Below are 20,488 nucleotides of genomic sequence, written 5' to 3' on the forward strand. Positions count from 1 at the left end.
GGCTGGAACTGTAAGTAGCAGCACTCCATACTGCAACATTTTGTTGTACATCTTACTTGATTGAACTTGTTAGGATGGGGTGGGGAGCTTTCCTGTAGCAGTCTAGAACTTATGGTTACAGAATGCAAGCTGAATTTTTCTAGCATATCATAATTTAGCAAAGTCACTAAGGGCTATGTTGCCAAGTTATTATATTATTTAACAATCTTACCTTTATGTTGTCAATTATTTTGTTGTCTTCTGGTAACCCAGGGTTAATTGCAATAACAATATCTTCAAATCCACCATTGTTAAGCTTTACCATGGTACCTGTCACCTCATGTAGTAGCGCCAATAGCATTAAAAGTAGCCATCGATTAAGCACCATCTTTGCTTGTGCCACTTACACCGACCTCACTGACAGGAATAATGGCACAGATGGGTTATTTATTCATGGGCTTATATATATATACATATACACAGAAAAAAAAACCTGCATGATTTATGACAGGACTTTGTTCTGTCACGGAGATATAGCTATTTGTTAGTGTTAATCCTTTCTTTGGTTATATGTTAACAACCTGAGGAGTTCTTAAAGAATTTCTCAGTAAATCAAACCTTCATTTCCTTGTTTCTCTTTTATCATAAACTAGCTGACAACCAGTGAGAACTCTAAGGGAGCTATCCAAGGTGCCGTAATGATTTGGGGGCTAGGGTTCAGCACTTTTGATAGCTCATTTAGAGTTCTGATTGGTTCTGACTGAAACCCGGAGCACAATTACTACACTACTGAAATAGGAGCCAAAAGCCTCCACTGTTAAAAGATGAACGTAAAGTTAGTTACAACAGCAGTTTGCAATGTCAGTCAGTGAAATTGACAGTGGCCCCGTTCAGAAGACACCTTAAACTATGGCTTAAACCATGGTAGTTAAGCCAGAAAGCCGGGCTGTGTTCAGAAGACACCTTAAACCATGGCTTTAACCATAGTGAATAAAGCAAAAAGCCTTATTCACCATGATTAAAGCCGTGGTTTAAGGAGTCTTCTGAATACGGCCTGGCTTTCTGGCTTAACTACTGTGGTTAAAGCCATGGTTTAAGGTGTCTTCTGAATGGGCCCTGTCTATAGCCAATGGCTGTTCACATATAAATTAATTAAAAGCATTTAAATTAAGGAATAGTTAATACTATTGGAGGTCAGGAAAAGTGCTCTTAACTTTCTTGCTGCCCATGCATATAAGCTAACCCATAAGCATCAAACCTGTCAGTTTGGAACATCTGATTTGTTTAGAGCTAGCACCCCAAAACAGAAGAAATATAGACTAGTCTTAAGTAATGGGGCTGAGGTTCTCCACTAGCTGTATTATAATTGATGACATATCAGATCTGTAGTGAGATGACAAACGAGTGTCATGTCTGAAGTTTACAGAACTGAGGCAGATGGAAGATTATGATGTGTACCAGTTTTTCCTTTACTAATTAGCAGTCCCATAGAACTTCTCTGTGGCACTCTGGGAAGGAGAGGCTGTTTAACCACTTCCATGCCTTTCTCCTAACCTGCTATCAGTTCTGTGAGAAGGAAACTGATAGCAAGTGATCCTACCAGCTGATCCACATTGGTAAATATTGTGATTTGCTCTCCCATAAATGTGCATATTAAAATAATAACCTTAAAAGCTCTCAGTCCTGAACAAAACTAATTTCATTGTCACACTAACTCATACCTCTTCAGCTTTAAAACATATGTTTAAAATATGTTTTCTTTTTAAAGAAACCAACTTCTCTATAATAGAATAAATAAGACCTTCAGTATAGTAGAATTAATCAACAGCTTGTATGTTAGATGACACAGTGAACCTTGGATAGGAGTGCAGAATTTACCCTTGCATGGATGATACTGAGAGCATGCCTAGGAATTATATAACTCAAGCAAGTTGGAAGTCAGTATTCTTCAAGAGAGACTCTTTGCACATGATGAATTTCCTATAAAGACGTCACATCTATGAAGGAAATAAAATGTTACATGGAGGTGAATAAAATGCTACATAGGAGCCTGTGGTGGACTCTTGTGTACACACACACTATTTTCTGGAAGCCTTTACATTGGTTTTCTACCAACGTTTGTAGCTCTAGGTGTTATAGAAAGATAGGGTGAGGCTGCTATTCTAGAAGCATCTTCAACCACATAGCTGAGTTGCATAAGAAGGGCCAATAGCTTTTCTACACAAGGGTGTTTAAGCATTGAATCTATTTTCTGTATGGCTGCAGAACTGAGCTCTGAGCTTTACATGAAGAGCTTTTTCTTTCCTGCTTTTCCAGTACATAACCTCTAAGTGGCACTCTGCTATAGCAGAATAGTGCAATTATACAAGTAGGAAAACACCTTCCCTTTTGCTTTCAGAAATAATACTCCATTTTCCTCTCTCTAAAAAAAACCTGGTTAATGCTCTTAAAAAACAGAATCAAAAGTGGAAGGTCATGATATTGTCTAAAGTGCCCATAAACAACCGTAAGTAAAGAATCACAAGCACACAATAAATGCCTCATGTATAAAAACTACATGAGGCATTTATTGCCCCTGGCCTATGCAAGAATTCCCGAATCTGCTTACGACAGAGTTTTCCATTTTGTTCTTTTCTTCTGCTTCCCAATTTTATACGGTTTAATTTGTTTTTAACTGTGCATATTTATTGTTTTATACTGTATGCTTTTATCTGTACGCCGCTCTTAATGACATAGGGCGGTATATAAATGTTTTAAATAAATATGTATTCAGTCTCTCAATATATTTACCTTGGCCATTATGTTTGTTTGTTTGTTTTGCCTTTTATTTTCTTGCCATTTAAGCTGACACTAAGCAGGGTTATTCATGTTAGCAACGTATCAGGAATTCTTTCAGCAGATACCCAACCATTTCTCTTTGGGCATTTATTTCCTTAAGACATTTCCTTGAAGGGTGACTTCTTCTTGCCACTACATCATTCTATACAGGACCTAATGGTTAATATGCATGATTTTAGGTAGGAATAAGGCATCAGCACAAACCAACTCCTGCCTTGGCATAACATTCTCAGTCACATCTCATTACCAATATAACCTTTAGAGTTTATGATGTTTTGGTGCATTTGAAACACTTCTGCCCTGGCTAAATAGCTCACTGAAGGTGGCTGTTAGGAATGACACAGGGACAGTGTGCAGTGGTCAATTTTGAAGTGCAGTGCTCATCATGCACAGGCCCATAATCACATCCCTGGGGAGAATCCAAAATTTAAGCCAGTGGTTCTCAACCTTCCTAATGCCGCGACCCTTTAATACAGTTCCTCATGTTGTGGTGACCCCCAACCATAAAATTATTTTCGTTCTTCTCTACACGATCCATTGTCATGGGATGGTTTGCTAATGAAAATAATACATAACAATAGCTTTAATAATACAAAAGATGATACATGACATAGTTCAGTCAATACAGTTTCCTAAGATCATCGGAAATATGTGTTTTCCGATGGTCTTAGGTGACCCCTGTGAAAGGGTCATTTGACCCCCAAAGGGGTCCCGACCCACAGGTTGAGAACCGCTGCTTTAAGCAATAGTGTTAATCAACAAAGCGATTCTAGCAGGGTTCATCACCACCACGAGCAGGACTTTTGGAAAGTGGGTGGGTCTTAACTGCCCATTTAAGAGCAGACCATCCTCAAACAACTTTGCATGACAATAGGGAACAACTGGTTGCTGGAAAAATTCATTTCTTGCCAGCTGTTGTGAGGACTGCAGCTAAACTCAGAGGGAGCTGGCAAGTGTGAAGGAAGTGGCAAATGACCCCAGCATCCCTGCTAATCAGAAAGTGCCGGTGGTGTGGTTGGTGTGTCCCTGCGAGCCCTGGCTCTACTACACGACTGCACAGGAGTGTTAAAGACATATTACAAATGACATGGAGCTGCTGTTGAAATTGGCATCTCCATATTGAGTTCTCCCCCTCTCCATTCATGACATATGTATAGTAACACTTGTCCCATGTTGTGACATCATAACATTGTTGCTTCCCTGCTTCTGTTCCACAACATTGGCTCCTGCTGGCGCAGTCAGAAAAACACAGAACATAGAATCATATCATAGTAGAGTTGGAAGGGGCCTATAAGGCCATCGAGTCCAACCCCCTGCTCAATGCAGAAATCCACCTTAAAGAATCCCTGACAGATAGTTGTCCAGCTGCTTCTTGAATGCCTCGAGTGTGGGAGAGCCCACAACCATCTCACCCCCAGCAACATCTTTTTGGGACTGGGAGCTTAAGAGGCAGGCTCCTTTGGGGGTGGGTCCGCCACCAGTGGGGTTGCCCCCAAAGGGGGCGACACCAAGGCACAGGCCTGTCCCTTTGTTTGTTTGTTTTGTTTTCTCCCCCTACTGACTTATAATTTAGTTGTGTATTTTAAACTTTTTTTTTTTACATTTCGTTTCCTATGTTTTAAAATATATGTTTTAAACTTTGTAATACCACCTTGAGGCCCAGTATTGGGCAAAAGGCGGAATACTAATACTAATACGAATACTAATAATAATAATAACCACCCTAGGTAATTGGTTCCATTGTCATACTACTCTAACAGTCAGGAAGTTTCCCTGATGTCCAGCCAGAATCTGGCTTCCTGTAACTTGAACCCATTATTCTGTGTCCTGCACTCTGGGATGATGGAGAAGAACTCCTGGCCGTCCTCTGTGTAAAGTATGAGTGCTATCATGTCTCCCCTCAGTCTTCTCTTCTCAAGACTAAACATGCCCAGTTCTTTCAGTCTATCCTCATAGGGCTTTATTTCCAGATCCCTGATCATCCTTGTTGCCCTCCTCTGAACCCCCTTCAGCTTGCCTGCATCCTTCTTGAAGTGTGGTGCCCAGAACTGGACGCATTACTCAAGATGAGCCTAACCAGTGCCAAATAGAGGGGAACCAGTGCCTCCTGCGATTTGGAAGCTATACAGCCAAATAGCATTTGCCTTTTTTGCAGCCACTTCACACTGTTGGCTCATATTCAACTTGTGATCTACAACCATTCCAAGATCCTTCTCGTTTGTAGTATTGCTGAGCCAAGTATTCCCCATCTTGTAACTGTGCATTTGGTTTCTTTTTCCTAGTTGTAGAACTTGGCATTTATTTTTATTAAATTTCATTCTGTTATTTTCAGCCCAGTGCTCCAGCCTTTCAAGATCACTTCAAATAGGGTGACCATATGACCGGATTTGACCGGATTTGTCCGGGTTTCGATGGCAAATCCGGGAGGGGGAGGGGAAATCCGGGGTTTTTTTTCAAAGAACAGCTCTAATGGGAATTAACAAAAATGCTTTTAACTCCGTCATTTTTTAAGATAAAGACATGAAACTTGGCACAATGGTAGCTCTTAGGAAGTGCTCTAGTCATACAAAATTTGAAACAGATCCATTCATCCATTGATTTTTTAGGAATTTTTTTAAAAAATGAGGTTTTAAAATTATTATTTTTAAAACTGTCATTTTTAAAGATAAAGAGCTGAAAGTTGGCACCATGATAGCTTTTAGGTAGAGCTTTAGCCATACCAAATTTGAAACAGATCTGGGGTCAGTAGCAAACCCTGTTAACAACAACAGCAGCTGGCAATGAGTGAAGATACAGTCAGAAAAGATATTTGAGGGAAGGGGAGAATGTAACACACAGAGTATAGCAAAAGCTTCAAAGTACAGCAAAACCTACAAAAGTAGGAGTGAGTGAAGTTAATTTCAGATACATTGAATCTCTCACTTGTTCTTTATTTCAGTGATTTTAACATTAAGATGTTATGTAGAACAGATTTGTCTTAAATGTGTGCTGCAAAATCAGACATGTGACCAAGGCTATGTTCAGGTGGGCACGCCCCCTTGGTAGTGGACATGCCCCCTTGGGGGCGACCATGTTGTCCTCCTTTTTGGTTTCCAAAATATGGTCACCCTACTTCAAAGTATGTTTCTGTCTTCCAGGGTATTACCCATCTCACCCAATTCTGTGTCATCTGTAAATTTGATGAGCGTTCCCTGCACTTCCTCATCCAAATCATTAATAAAAATGTTGAAGAGCACTGGGCCCAAAACTGAGCCCTGCGGTTTACCCCACTCGTTACCTCCTCACAGTTTGAACTGGCAACACCAACATGGGGTTAGTGTTATTACACATTATGGGGGGGGATTGGGAGGATAGGACATAGAATCATCGAATAGTAGAGTTGTAAGGGGCCTATAAGACCATCGAGTCTGACCCCTGCTCAATGTCATCTTTGGCCACATCCCCAACTCATTCATAAGGTATGATTGAGGCTGCAGTTCCAGGAAACAGAATAGATAAATATAAGGAACTAAGCAAGAGATAGGATTAGTGTCTCTTTACTGAGACACTAGTGTCATTTACTGAGTTTTAAGATCTGTACATATTAAACAAACAGAATTGTTCAAAGGGCGCTCGCAATTCTCTCCTTATCTTTTATTTTCTCAGAGCTATCCTCCCATCTTTAACACTAAGAACAAAATTGAACTTAAGTTACCTGCTGCTGAACTGGGAGGCACTCCCATGTGGGACTTTGAAATTATTCCTGCAATGTAACACCAAGGTGCCAAGCCAGATGTGACAGTATCAGCAATGCAATGCTTAAACCCAGAATGATTGGTTACTTATACAACTGATCATTCTGTCCACACAAAAAATTTGGCCACTGGAATGCATTGGGATGGATTGGATGCTGCACCATGACATGCAAACAACAGGATTAAAAACATCTTCTCACACATCTCTTTATGAATGGCTATTGGAATTAACTGGGATGGGATCAGCCTTTCCCAACCTGGTGCCCTCCAGATTTATTTTTTTTACTAACATTCCCATCACTCCCAGCCAGCATGGACAATGGTAAGGGCTGATGGGAGTTCTCATCCAAAATATCTGGATGTCCTCATGTTGGAGAAGGCTGAGTTGTTGCCTGCAAATAAAGCAATAAATAAATAGGTAGGGTGGCAATTCTGAATGAGTATAAGGGAGAGCTTTTTCCTTCTTCATGTCTCTGTGTAAGTGTGTATGAAAGATAAACAACATAGCCTTCACCTGGAGGACAATTCATTAGATTTTTTTTACCACTGACACCTCTGTTTTTCTTCTTCTTAGGATTGTTCATCTTCAAGCAAATTGCCACTCTGAGTATCCACTTAACATTGCAACTACCAAAGAAGGTGGAAGCTGAATTGTTTAACACTAAATTGTTGTATTGTTAGTCTATCTACCTTTCCTATATATTTTAACTGAAGCCCTCCTATGAGGCGTGGTGAGAGAAGAGCTTATGAGGGCCAGCAGATCCTGCCTCTCCCCAGAGGGCTGCACGCAGCCACCACAACCACGTTTCCCCAACTGGCTGTGGCTGCTGAGGTGGTTGCAAGCAGCAGCTGCCTGCACACCGTCCAGAGAGCTTCAGCTATTGGGCGATATAAATATGTAATAAATAAATAAATGCGTCGCTCTGAGGGGTCTCAGAGTGAGGCATTGGGCAGCCACTTTGGAGAGGCAGTATAGCCAGACTTCTTGCTTTCTCCATCCCTTTCTTCTTTCCATTATCCCAACAACCGCCTTACCCCCTTTTTCCCCCTCACCCTTCCATACACACACACTCTTTCTATCTCTCCCTGACTGGATGATAAGGACAGGGGGACAGATAAGGAAAGGGAGAAATAGAAAGTGGGAGACTAGGATAAAGGCTTAGAAGGGGAGAAGACAGAGAGAGGCAGGGACACAAAAATGTTGGTGGAGAAGGCAGCAAAGGAATAAACAGGAAAGGGGCACATATGGGTAGAGAAAGGGGAAGAAAGTCACAGACTACGCCTCGCACATCCTGGCTAAGCCTCATTTCTTAGTACGTTTATTCTGATCACAGGCAGAGGAAGGCGTTTAAAGGGCACCTAATGGCAGGAGACAGACGGGGCAGCTAGAGAAAAAGAAAAGCTAGGAGAGGAATGCGACGTAACAAACCCTTACATTAGACCCGCCGCATAAACCCTTCTCAGGACAAGCACCAGCCCCTGAAAACCCAAGGGAGGGTTAAATAAAACCTTTCCCCTAGCTATGAGGGAAACAGGTTTAATATATGATCTCTCAAAATGTACTGTGGGAATACTCTGGTGTGGGTGTTTAATAACTGTAAGGCAGGTAAATAATGCCAAGCTGACACGTGGTATTTGGTAGCTAACAAAATAATAAGTTTATTGTTATTTAAAAGCTTTAAATCAAGATATAATACTTTCACTCCTGCCTGATCTAAACCCTCCACACACCAACCACCTCACTCTCTTCACACCAATCCTAAGTCCCTAGAATCCAAACTCTTCTTACTCTCCTCACACGCACTCAAACTCCCACACATACTACCTCACAGACTCCCAACACTCTCCTTATATACTCCTTCCCCCACCTATTACATCATAAACCACACCCACTCAGTTCTAACATTATTCCATACTTACCAGACATACTAATCTAGACATACAGTATGCAAGATACTCAATTGTGGGGTAATACCACAAGGAAGGAAACCCACAGGCGAAGCTCATGATGGACTTGCCTGGCACTCGCTAGTGGCGTATCCTCTGGGGAATTGACCCCTGGGGATATTCCCAGTTCCCTTGATGATGGTGAGTAGATAAGCAGCTTAATCTGCCAGATTGGCAGCTCAACAGGAATCCTAGATGAGAGTTTACATCTCTAGTCTCCCTTCAGGACCGTGTACTCCACAGACAGCATCATCAGATGGGTAGATTTTCATGTTTCCCTACCATTGCTATGGCCTCCTTCTGCTGTCCCATAATAGCGATGGTCTCTTTACATGGGGAGAGAAAGAGGAAGTAGCAACGACCACGTGGCCCATTCAGGGCCGTTTATATCATGTCACGTTTCCAGCACAGCAGGAAATGGCGGCACATTCCATTCTTTAAAAATAAGACGGATTCAAAGAGCTCTATTTTGCAACGGAAAAATAAGCGGAAGGAGTGGGAGGCGGACGCCGACGTCTAAAGGACACGCGAACATCTGTAAGTGGGCAGTAGCAAGCATGCAATTAAACGCTCATCTAATGATGCTCAGAGAGGTCTTTCTAAAAGGTGCAAAAAATGAAAGCAAAAGCCAAGGCTGCTGCCCCTCCACCTGCTTGCCATGCCTTAAGACACTAAGTGCCAAATGCATTAAATGCAGGAGTTATTGTTTAAAAAAGCTGCTAATTGCATTTGCTTAGTTCAACAGTATAAGAAATATTTTGAGCGGCAGTGAAGGGGAATGGGTGGCTGTGCTACCCATCAAAGAGGAGCCCAAATCTGCCATCTGTGTGATTTGGCTCATTTTGACCCATAACATGCAGGCTCTTATGAAAAGTTTACTCTCTCCTTGCCTCACTCTCTGGCTGTTTCTACACCAGACCAAAAATCCGGGCTGGTCATGGCCAAGTCCCTGTGCGTCCAAAAGATGCACAGGGACTCCCGGGAGGAAGGAGGGACGAGAATGGGTTTTCCCAGGGATAAATAATCTCTGGGAAAACCCGATTCTTCCCGCAGTCTTGGGATCGTCCTGAGAACACAGGATGTGTGGGCCGCCCATCCCAGCTTCTTTGCTCCTCCCCGCAAGTAGCGGGGATCAGTAGAGGGAAGGAACCAGGCCAGGAGGAATCAGGGGTGGGGGGAGCGGGGCCGGGACTTCTTTTTTTTAAAAAAACAACAACACCCGTACGTTTAGTTGGAGCGCACGTGCGCTCATCTCCTTTTTTAAGAAAAAAATGGTGGGCGCAGCACACTCCTTTCTCTCGGGATGTCACACCTGCATGTGGACTAAGGGGAGGATCTTGTGATCAGAATATTGTGAGATCCTCCCTCTTCCCTCCCTCTTCGCCAGTATAGTGTAGAAAGGGCCTCTGTCTCACTTTCATGGATTGGGAAAGGCTTAATACTTCCTAGCCATGCATTCATAAGACCATAAGAAGACCCATACTGGAACATACCAAGGGTCCATCTAGTCCAGTGCTGTGCTCACACAGTGGACAAACAGCTGTCGACCAGGGATCCACAAGCAGGACTTGGTGTAACAACACCCTCACACCCAACTGGTGTATACAGCCTTACTGCTTCTTATACTGGGGGTAGCACATAGCAATCAGCCATTGATAGCCTTTTCTTCCAGGAATTAATTCAACCCCTTTAAAGGCCATCCAAATTGGTGGCCATCACTACATCTTGTGGTAGTGAATTCCATAGTTTAACTACGCCCTGTGGGAAAAGTACATCCTTTTATCTGTCCTGAATCTCCCACCAATGAGCTTCATGGGATAACCCATGGGGTTCTAGTATTATGGGAGAGGGGGGGAAGTGTCTTCCTATCCACATGATCCACACCATGCATAATTTTCTACACCTCTATCAGGTCTCCCCTTAGCCTCCTTTTTTCCAAGCTAAACAATCCCAGCTGTTGTAACCTTCCCTCATAGGGGAGCCCCTTATCATAAGACCCAATTCATTAAGATGAACTGATGGTCGTAAAACAGTGAGCTGGCAAAGGCCATGTAGTAGTTAGCATGTTGGACTTTGGCTGGAGAGACCTAAGATTGCATCAAAAGGGAAAGAAATGAACAGGAACAGCATCAGACTAGCAGCTCAAGATTTTCCCAGAGCTGATTTCCCTATCACCGGAGAAAGATTTTGTTTATCGCAGAGTCAACAAAACCACTTTTGTCTCCAACAAGAGCAAGTCTTGTGTAAAACGAATGGGTTTTAACTGCCAATTCAGGGCCAAGACATTCCAAAATACTTCACATTACAACAGAGAAAGTTCACAATATGTTGTTGCTGGAGAAATCCATTTTTCTCCCAATTATACTGTGAGGGTTGCAGCTAAGCTCAGAGGAAAGCCTTAGGTGAGGAGGGGGGGAAATCAGAAGTCCCAGGACTTAAAATATTTCAAATTCTGACTCCACTATACTACTGTTTAAACCACTAATAGGTCTGCTGCCATTTCTAATGCGTTTCAAACAGCCCCCACATTCCAGTGCTAACTGGACAGAGCTTCTTTGCTGTTGCACTCTGAGCAAATAAGTCCAAGATCGAGCAGATGAACACAGATGAAGATAACTGCCCACATTCCCTTTAAACGTTCTCAAAATCTAAACAAAATTGGATGAAATTATGCAATTGGCAAATTAGCTCTCTCTCTCTCTCTCTCTCTCTCTCTCTCTCTCTCCTTCTGGTCAACCATGCTATTTGAAAGACAATGATCAAAACATATTGATCATACTACTTCCTTGCTGAGACTGAAGTTTAAACATCCCATATTTTTGACTGCCAGTCCATTCTGGAAGCAGGATAAGGTCAAGCTGCAGAATTTCTGAAGGCCTCTTAGATTTTTGTATGGTGAAAAAGAAAAGTACTGCTCTTAGTAATGGCTACTGAAATGCAGTGTGATCAGTTGGGATCCTATGCACTGCCCAGTCTGCCCTGCAGTTTAAGAATAAAGTTATGAAGTGTGTATTTGATGCTCACTAGTAACTTATCAAGGTATAAAGCTCCATCACGCACATTCCCTATCTCGCTTCTCGCCCGTGTTTTTCTTCAAGTTACTTCCTCTTTCAAAAGAGGAAGTACACAATGAGCACGAGGCCCATTGAGTCCGCTGTTCTAATGGTGCTGCTTCTCCTGCACACAGCAGGAGAGAGCAGCAATTCCGTGTTTAAAAAAACATCGGACTCAATGAAGGGGTTTTTTTGTCACACAAGGAAGGCCAGAAGGGGCAGAAGACAGATGACGTCCTGTGAGGGACCTGAGCAAGCTCTGTGAGTGCCCAGTAACGAGCGTGCAATGAAACACTCATCAGATGGAGCTTATAGTTTCTTCATCCCAGTGCATTCCAATGGCTATTCAGAAAAGTGTGTTAGTATGACTTTATTCTTAGGCCGGCAGGTTGGCACACAGAATCACAGCTCATTCCAATGTATTAAGTGGCCAATGCTATTCTGAATAATAAGCTTTCTGTATAGCTTTATTCTGAGGCTTGCAACTTCAAGTCAAGGTCCTAACCAATTCCAGAGCATTTCTGTGGCCATTCAGAAGGGCAATACTTTTCATTTGGCCGGTTGGAGATAGTTCCTAAAATTTCATTTTAAGCACCCATTTACTTTTGGCTCAATGCGTTCCAAGGGCCAGTTGGCAATTCCATGCAGTCCCACGGCCATTAGGAAGGAGCCAATGGATTGCAATGGCCAATGGATTCCCTGTCATTGGTTTTAGTACTGCTCATCTACTGGGGATAACAAAAATAGAAGCACAGGACTAATCCAAGGCTGTTAGGGATGTGTGAGGGGCTAGGCCAGCCCAAGCCATTTTGCTGCCTATGGCAGAAAATCAAATGTTAAAGTGCACAGTGCCTCTGAACATACACGTAGTTCTTTTTAAAAGAACATTTCATTTTTGATCAGTATATAGTGCTACACAAACATAATACACACAGCCATGCTGACTGCTTCCCCTCCCTTTAGAGCTGAGGAGAAGCCAGACATAAATATTTTCTATAAGCTATAGTGAATACTATGGGTTTATAATGTTTTGCCCACCCACTTTGCTGCTTTGACTCATGAGGAATTATCGAGGCAGCCTGATATTATCCATGTTTGCTCAGACGCCCTTCCCATTCATTTCAATGAAATCTACTCTCCAATTGGTGTACAAAGGATTACAACATACTTCAGATTCCAGCAGCGCCGGGTAGCGCACCATCACATTGGCGCTCCTTCCAACCATCTACTGCGAATGAACACAGTTGTGGGCTTTCCTGAAGGTGCTGTCGCTGCTGCTCCCACCCACGCAAGCACACATGTGGCAGTTCAGGGGCGCCAAGGATATAGATAGATAGATAGATAGATAGATAGATAGATAGATAGATAGATAGATATTATTATTATTATTATTATTATTATTAATTATTTATTTATTTATATAGCACCATCAATGTACATGGTGCTGTACAGAGTAAAACAGTAAATAGCAATACCCTGCCGCATAGGCTTACAATCTAATAGATAGATGGATAGATAGATAGATAGATAGATAGATAGATAGATAGATAGATAGAAAGATAGATAGAGATGTGTGTGTGTGTGTGTGTGTGTGTGTGTGTGTGTGTGTGTGTGTCTAAGTTTAGTATTTTTCTTTCTTTTCTTTTTAAAGCTGTAAATGCAAAGGATCACATTTACAGCTAAATGGAGGGGGAATAGGGGGAAAGAACAGGGTTCTCCTTCCCTCACTGAATATCCAAACACCCCTTTACTTTTTTCTTTCTTTAACAGCTCCGTAGCAAGAGTGCCAGATGGCAGATGCTGTCGTCGCCTCGCTCCAAGCTAAACAAGTCGGGGTAAGTGCCTGGCTATTTTAGCGCGGAGCTTTGAGGCTTTGCCCCTGGATTGCTTTGGAGTGGCAGCTGTGTCATGTAGATCACCTGCTGCCACTCGGAAGCTACCGCGGAGGAAAGTGCCAGTCTAGACAAGCCCAAGCACAAAGGAAGAACAATAAATATATAATGCAAAGAGGTGAGCCCAACCGCAGAATAATTCGTGAAGGCATCGTGACACACCGCTTTTAGCTAATTTAAAGGTTACTCAAGTTGAGCAGACCTTATTAGGGTAGAATGAGATCCCAACATGAGTATTTATAGTTAAAACACTGTCCGTATAACTTTAACGGAAGGAATTGTACACATATACTAAAAGCAAGCCAAAGTAGTCCTAAATGCTTAGCTAATCCCTAAGCATTGCAATCATACTTACATCCACACCGCATAGGGTGGCCAACCCATAAGCCCATGTCCTGAAGGATGGGACATGGCGAAGCAGGCTGCATGTGTACAAACATATACCATTGGTTATGGAGGCTTCTCAAAGTTCCCCCCTCTGAGGCCCTCTCTTCTAGTTTCTTGCTTCTCCATCTATGCCACTCTGGATGGCTGTCAGAAATGTCAACACCTTCCTGTGGTCTTACGTAGGTTGGGATCTCTGTGGTCTCTTCTGCCTTGGTCCGTTATCAGCTTGCCTCAGCTGTCACCCAGCATTGCTTGTGCAGTTCTCACATAGTTTTCAATCTTTGTTCCTGCTGCTTCTTTGTGCCCTTGGGGGGTGCCTTGCTGTTTCTGAATGTTCGGTACAGCTGGGGATTGCATTGTGCAAATAAGCCTTAACGCCTGTTTCGTTACCTTGTGCCCGTAGATTTTGCAACAGTTCTTTCTTGTTTACCAGCTTCTTTCCTGCTTTCTACCCTTCGTGGTTTGTTTTCAGCTGTTTGATACTCATCCATTTCATTCATTCTCTAAAAACCGACTTACTCAGCTGCTTAACATAACTTGACACAAGCTGTAGGCCTCAAGGCCAACAGGGACTGGGTTATACTGTATGTGACACGGGCTCAGTCAGAATCCACACAAAGCAGATCACTGTGGATTACAGAACAAGCCCAGCCCAGATGAAATGAATCCATGGTATTCAGTTCAATTCATCTGCCACCCACCCCTACAATCCATATTTGATTTTTTTTATATTTTTAATTTAATGTTTACCATTTGAGCAACTGTTGTCATAATGTATCTGTACCATAGCAACGTACAGTATATTTGGGATAAAAGGAACCTGGTGACTTGCTCAGTACAAAGGGCAGATAATAATAATAATAATAATAATAATAATAATAATAATAATATAATTTTATTTATTTATTACCCACGTCTCCCTTTGGATCGAGGCGGGGAACAACATTAGTACAAGAATCAACACATCTTAAAAATTCTTGATTTTACATTGTCTGGGTAGGCCTGCCGGAAAAGGCTAGTCCTCAAAGCTGCCTTAAAATCACAGAGAGAGTTAATGCTGTCACAATGCTAGTGCTAAACAACTCTAGCACAATGTCTTTAGCATTTGCTAGGCAAAGGAGGAAAGCGGTGATTTGCCAGCAAAATTCTTGTGGCAAGACAGTACTCTTTCCCTTGCCTAGCAAGAACGAATGGTGTTGTGCAAGGTTGGTTTATACAGTAGTGCATTCTGGTCACAAGATAAAGGCTCCTGTGCAGGAAAACGATAAGAGTAGCTAAAGAAAAGGAAATGCAAAAGGGAACCAAACTTACCGGCAGAGCTCAAGATAGACTAGCCTGGGAGTTGCTAGCAGCAGCATGTCCTCTGGGGAGGCGTGGGAGCCAGTTGGTTTTAAGGGATGATCCCCCCTTCCTGCAATGAGGTGAGTGGGCAGCCAGCCTTATCTAACGGATGTGTGGTCCAACAGATCACACGTGCTTATCTGATGCTAGGCTCCCTTCAGGACAACACACACACCACAGCAAGGTCTTTCTAAAAGAATCCGAAAACCAAGACAGGAAACCACGGTTGTTGCTGCCCCACCCCACTGCTTGCAATGGGTAATAACAGTTTCCACTGTCCCCCTAGTTAATTGAATGCATGCATTCATGTAATACAGCAACTTTGGCTGATTCCAACGTTTCGAGGGGATGTGTCTGGGCACGACCCATGGAAAAGGAGCCCAAATCTGCCGCCTGAGCATTTTGGCTCATTTTGACTCATGATGAAGCTGGCCCTGGATCATGTGTACAATCCCTTTAATGTTGAATCATAATTTACACAAAGCTGCCAAATAACCTTTGCAGAACAGTTTCAATCAGTTCTGTGGGTAGCATGGCAGTATAAACCACAATGGAAGGCAGCTCCATGTGTGAACCAATAATCTAAACTCATGGAGAACATTCATTGTGGTGTTTCCCCTTCTTCCCAGGAACTCCCTAAGTGCACTCTTCCACATCCATGACCTAGGCTTAGGCAATACATCCTGTGGAAGTATATCACTACTTGGAGACTTGGAACTAGTGTTTAGGACACTATCAGAACATGCTTTTGGGTGGCTAACTGAGTTGGAGTATAGCCACAGAGCTAACTCCTTTTCCACCCAACCCTGATCCAATTGAATCCTACCTAGACATGTGAAAGCCCTGGGGAAATAATTCCGCCAAGGCCTGCTCAATTTCCCCAGATATGACTAGAGTCACTCTGTCGTAACATGTGAAGAAAATGGGCATTCTGAATAGTGTGGTTCTATAATAGAGGCCTGTTTTTCTGGGCTTGTTCTAGTTAGATGCTTTAGCAGCCAATATAAGTAGTTCTAAAACCCACATTTGAGAGAAAAATTCTAGGTTATCCGGCCACTGGCACTACATGTGACGTGTGGGTTATCCCACCTACATTTATTTATTAAAAAAAAAACAATTTTGAGGCTTGCATCTATGGAACTCATTGCCAGTTTTTAATAGAATTCCCAGTTAGCCTTTACTGTTAGGGAATATTCCCTCAGCTATAAAATCTTTAGCCACTGCCACCAAAATAAACCCTTTGTACTTAAAGGAAACTGAGGTCCCAGGTTGTAGGCATGGAAGTGATATCACCACTAGAGACAATATTTCAAAATGAACAAAATATGTTTATTAATGGTATTTGTTTACATATGAGGGAAAATGTTACTCTTCAAATAATAGGTTAAGTTTGCTTCACCGTTCTGAAATTAAATATGCTTGGTTATCATTCCTAATAGGCCGGAGAGTCTTCCCCAGATAAATGAGTTCTCAATAGCTTTTCCTTCACACCAGATTTCTCTAAACACCAGCTCAACCAATTCCTCAAAAACACGAAGAGATGCCAGTCTGCCAGTCTTCCTCAGCCTTCCTCAGCCTCCAGTTCTTCCTGCTTCTTCTGGGTTCCATTCAGATGTTTCTTAAAATGTGACGTTCCTTAAAATGTATTATGTATCACTTGGTTTGCTCCTAAAATAATTGTGTTTCATCTATTAAATTTAAAAGCATAGCTTATTCAGACATTAATTACAAATTAACTGGAGTTTACTTTCAATTGTTTTAAATTTTAATGATAATTTTATGAGCAGACCAAGTTATACATAATACATTTAATATTCCTAATGTAACAAAATGACTTTAGATCTGTAAATAGCTCTAAAAAAATCCCAAATATGTTCAGCTTTTTTTCCTAGGGGGAAATAAAAAAAATGTGGTGCTTTTTCCATGCCTTCAAAATTTCTTTTGAGAAAGAAAACATATTGTGAATGCCCAGCTTTATATAATAAAACAACAAAAACAGAGTAATAGCCAATGTTGGTCCTACTTAGAGTAGACTCATTGAAATGAATGGGGCTTAAGATAGTCATGACTAACATTAGTCCCATTCATTTCAATGGTTCCACTCCAAGTAGGATTAACATTGGATACTACGCACGGAATCTCTGCAGCATGTTTTGTCTGACCCATAAATTTCCATGCCACTCATTTGTAGCAACTTTGCACATATAAACATTAATTTCTTAAGGCTGAAAGGTAAAACAAGTAGCAACGGTTATAGAATCTTACAGTCACAGGATCAAGATTTTAGGGTCTCTATGTTGCAGGGTCTAGTTTTTGATCACATAAAGACTTTCAGCCCAAATCCATCCTATGCAGTAGTTGATGTGGTTCAAACACCCAATACTGGTTCTGCACTAAAGTCCCTGCAAATCCTCACTCCTCCCCATTCCATCCGCTCCTGAAAAATCAGCTGCATGGTGTTCTAGTGCCATAAAGCAGCGCTAATAACTGCTGCTGCTACCCACCCCCACCATCACTCAGAGAGGCTGAGTCAGTTCCCAATCCCAGAGCAAAGAGACCAGATATAAGTAATTATTGTGCAAGAATGATGTAAACGAGACCTACCCACCCCTCCACCAATTAAACCAACATCTATGGATGGAGGTAACTTGCAAGTGTTTCACATTTGTGAACCTCAAAAAAAACCACCTTCTCCTCCAATCAACACTTTCCCCTCATTCTCCTTCAGTCAAAATTGCTATATCACCTATCAACTAGTTTTATTGAGTTAACAATATTTTATCATGCTTCCGAAATCTGGACAAAGGTTTAATTGGTTTCTTTTATGCTATGTTCATATGCACCTTGATCTAACCAAACAAACAATATGCACACTTTATGATTCAAACCAGTGCTGCTGACCTGACTTAGCCATGGTAACAGACAGGTTGTTGATTTGGATAAGTCCTGGGAGGGTTTTGCTTCAGGACTTCTACATTCCCCAGCCTTGCTCTAGCCATGTAACCTGAAGAAGAGAACACAATTGCCAGATCTCCCTATGAAAGGGGGTCCAGCGATTAACTTGGTTCACACAACATGACGAGGTTGAATGTAAATTGTCATTGAGCAGTTTGTTGTTGTTGAATCATGGGTTGTTGTGTGGTGTGAACCCAGCTGCACTAACAAATAATGATTTGTTAACTATGAACAACCCACAATTCATAACCCCACAACAAACCATAGGTTCTCTTTTTGGTTTATGCATGTTTAACAAACCATGTGTGGCTGGGTTCACACAACACAACAGTCCACGATACAATAACAACCCACGGTTCAACGACAATCCACACTCAACTATTATTCAAACTATACTCTGGCTTGTTGTGTGAATCTAGCCATTGACTCTTTCCCCAGTGCCAGCAACTCAAACGACTTAAGAAGAGAACCTGAGCCATCTTCTTCACCACATGAACCCTACATTTTCTTTACGACATCTGTGGAAACACCTAAAAACAAAACTGGAACGCAAGTCTTCAAAGTGTGTGGAGCGAATGCTCTGCTCCTTCAAGATATTTATTTTACTTTAACGACTTTGTAGGGTGCCTATGTTTTATCACAGTGATACACATTCCATAGTAAAATATTTAATCTGAAGACAATATTCCATAAACCATACTTAAACCATAAACCACTACTTAAATTAAGGTAGGGAGGAGAAACTCAGGCTAAACCAGTGTACTTCTGAGGCTTGCAATTTTTCAAGCAACACATTTTTATGGTCAAAGTTATCCTGGAAAGGAAAATATATCCACCAGTTGATGAACTGAACAATGAAAATCCCCCCCCCCCAAAATGCCAACCAATGTGTGTGTGCATAAGTGAAGTTTGGTATACACATATCTCTTGCTACCTCCTAGGCCAGCAAAGAAGCAGGGCTTGGATAGTCATTAGGAATTGTGTTATGCACAAATCTTTACCTGGAGGAGTACAGTGAGAGATGCAGTCCCTTAGGAGAGAAATTTTGGAATGGGGAAAACCTGCACAAAAGCTGGGAAACCACCCAAACGTATGTGGTATGGGGAAAGGGGTGGGGCTTCTGGGGAACCCTGGAGGGCCAGATTTGGCCCACGGACCTGAGGTTCTGCACTCCGATGCAAGGGAACATAACAATCCTCCCACATCCTGCAGCTGGACCACAGCAGAACACGCTGGTCACAAGGTGGACTTTCTTCATTCCTGGCCTATTCTTCCTAGTCTGAACAGATGCTGCTGCTACTAGATAGCAAGGAGCAACAGTCGTGCCAAGTTTAGCCATTTAAATGAACTGCGATACGGTTTTACTTTCTCCTACAGAAAAGCTCAAACCACGACAGATACATTTATCAAAGTTTCAGATAACTGAACTCGGCAAAACTGACGCTCTCTCTCTCTCTCTCTCTCTCTCTCTCTCTCTCTCTGTGTGTGTGTGTGTGTGTGTGTGTGTGTGTGTGTGTGTGAGAGAGAGAGAGAGAGAGAGAGAGAGAGAGAGAGAGAGAGAGAGAGAGAGAGAGAGAAAGAGAGAGAGAGACTGCGTGCACATACACACATCCATGTTTGCAGCATCCCTAGGTGTTATTTCACATTATTTTTGGAAGTGGTGCTATATTTGGTCTAGTAATCTTACTTTCTTCCTTCACATGCAAACCCTGCACCATGACAGCCTTTTCGCTGGGTTGGGGAACCTCCAGCCCAAAGGCTTGCCAAAGTCCACTGGGCTCCTCATCCAGCCAGGCAACCTCTTCCTCTGGTCCTGTGCTCTCTACCAGAGGGAAATGGTGATTGAAGATAAGCGCTTTCTCCCGGTTAGTACTAAAAACGGCTCCCCTTCACAGCTGCTGCTTGCAGATAAGAGCTCTCCCTTGCAGAAGGGGTACAGCCAGGGAAGGAAACTGCTGCTCAGGGACCCAGTTCTACTCCCTTCTGAACCTTGTCCTGAAGAGGCTTTCCCTGTTTACTTCTGAGTTGACGTGATGCTCATGCCTGTGTCTGGGTAGAAATGCCATTTGAAAGTGCTCTCAGTGATTCAGTCCTGATGTCTAGCCGTACTGCTCTAACAGTCAGGAAGTTTTTTCTGATGTCCAGCCGGAATGTGGCTTCCTGTGAGCCCATTATCCCAGAGTGCAGGAAGTGGAATAATGGGCTCAAGTTACAGGAAGCCAGATTCCAGCTGGACATCAGGAAAAACTTCCTGTTAGAGCAGTACGACAATGGAACCAATTGCCTAGGGAGGTCGTGGCCACTAGAGGCATTCAAGAGGCAGCTGGACAGCCATCTGTCAGGGATGCTTTATGGTGGATTC

General features: G+C 42.4%; 1 protein-coding gene across 4 annotated transcripts in view; it reads right to left on the reverse strand.

Moving 5' to 3' along the window:
- The window catches only part of LOC134405418 (calcium-activated chloride channel regulator 1-like), a 44,360-nt gene extending 30,450 nt beyond the window's left edge, over positions 1 to 13,910 (reverse strand). For 2 of the 4 annotated variants that reach the window (XM_063136666.1, XM_063136688.1), the window contains exons 1-3: positions 13,799 to 13,910; positions 1,858 to 1,976; positions 212 to 396 (exon numbers count right to left, since the gene is read on the reverse strand). In XM_063136666.1, the coding sequence (XP_062992736.1) occupies positions 212 to 367 (156 nt within the window). In that variant the 5' untranslated portion in view covers positions 368 to 396; positions 1,858 to 1,976; positions 13,799 to 13,910. The remainder of the gene's footprint in view (positions 1 to 211; positions 397 to 1,857; positions 1,977 to 13,798) is intronic. The other 2 variants (XM_063136673.1, XM_063136680.1) reach the window with 2 other exon arrangements.
- Between the last annotated feature and the right edge of the window lie 6,578 nt (positions 13,911 to 20,488).

The sequence above is a fragment of the Elgaria multicarinata genome, chromosome 1, assembly GCF_023053635.1.
Source record: "Elgaria multicarinata webbii isolate HBS135686 ecotype San Diego chromosome 1, rElgMul1.1.pri, whole genome shotgun sequence".
NCBI classification, from domain to species: domain Eukaryota; kingdom Metazoa; phylum Chordata; class Lepidosauria; order Squamata; family Anguidae; genus Elgaria; species Elgaria multicarinata.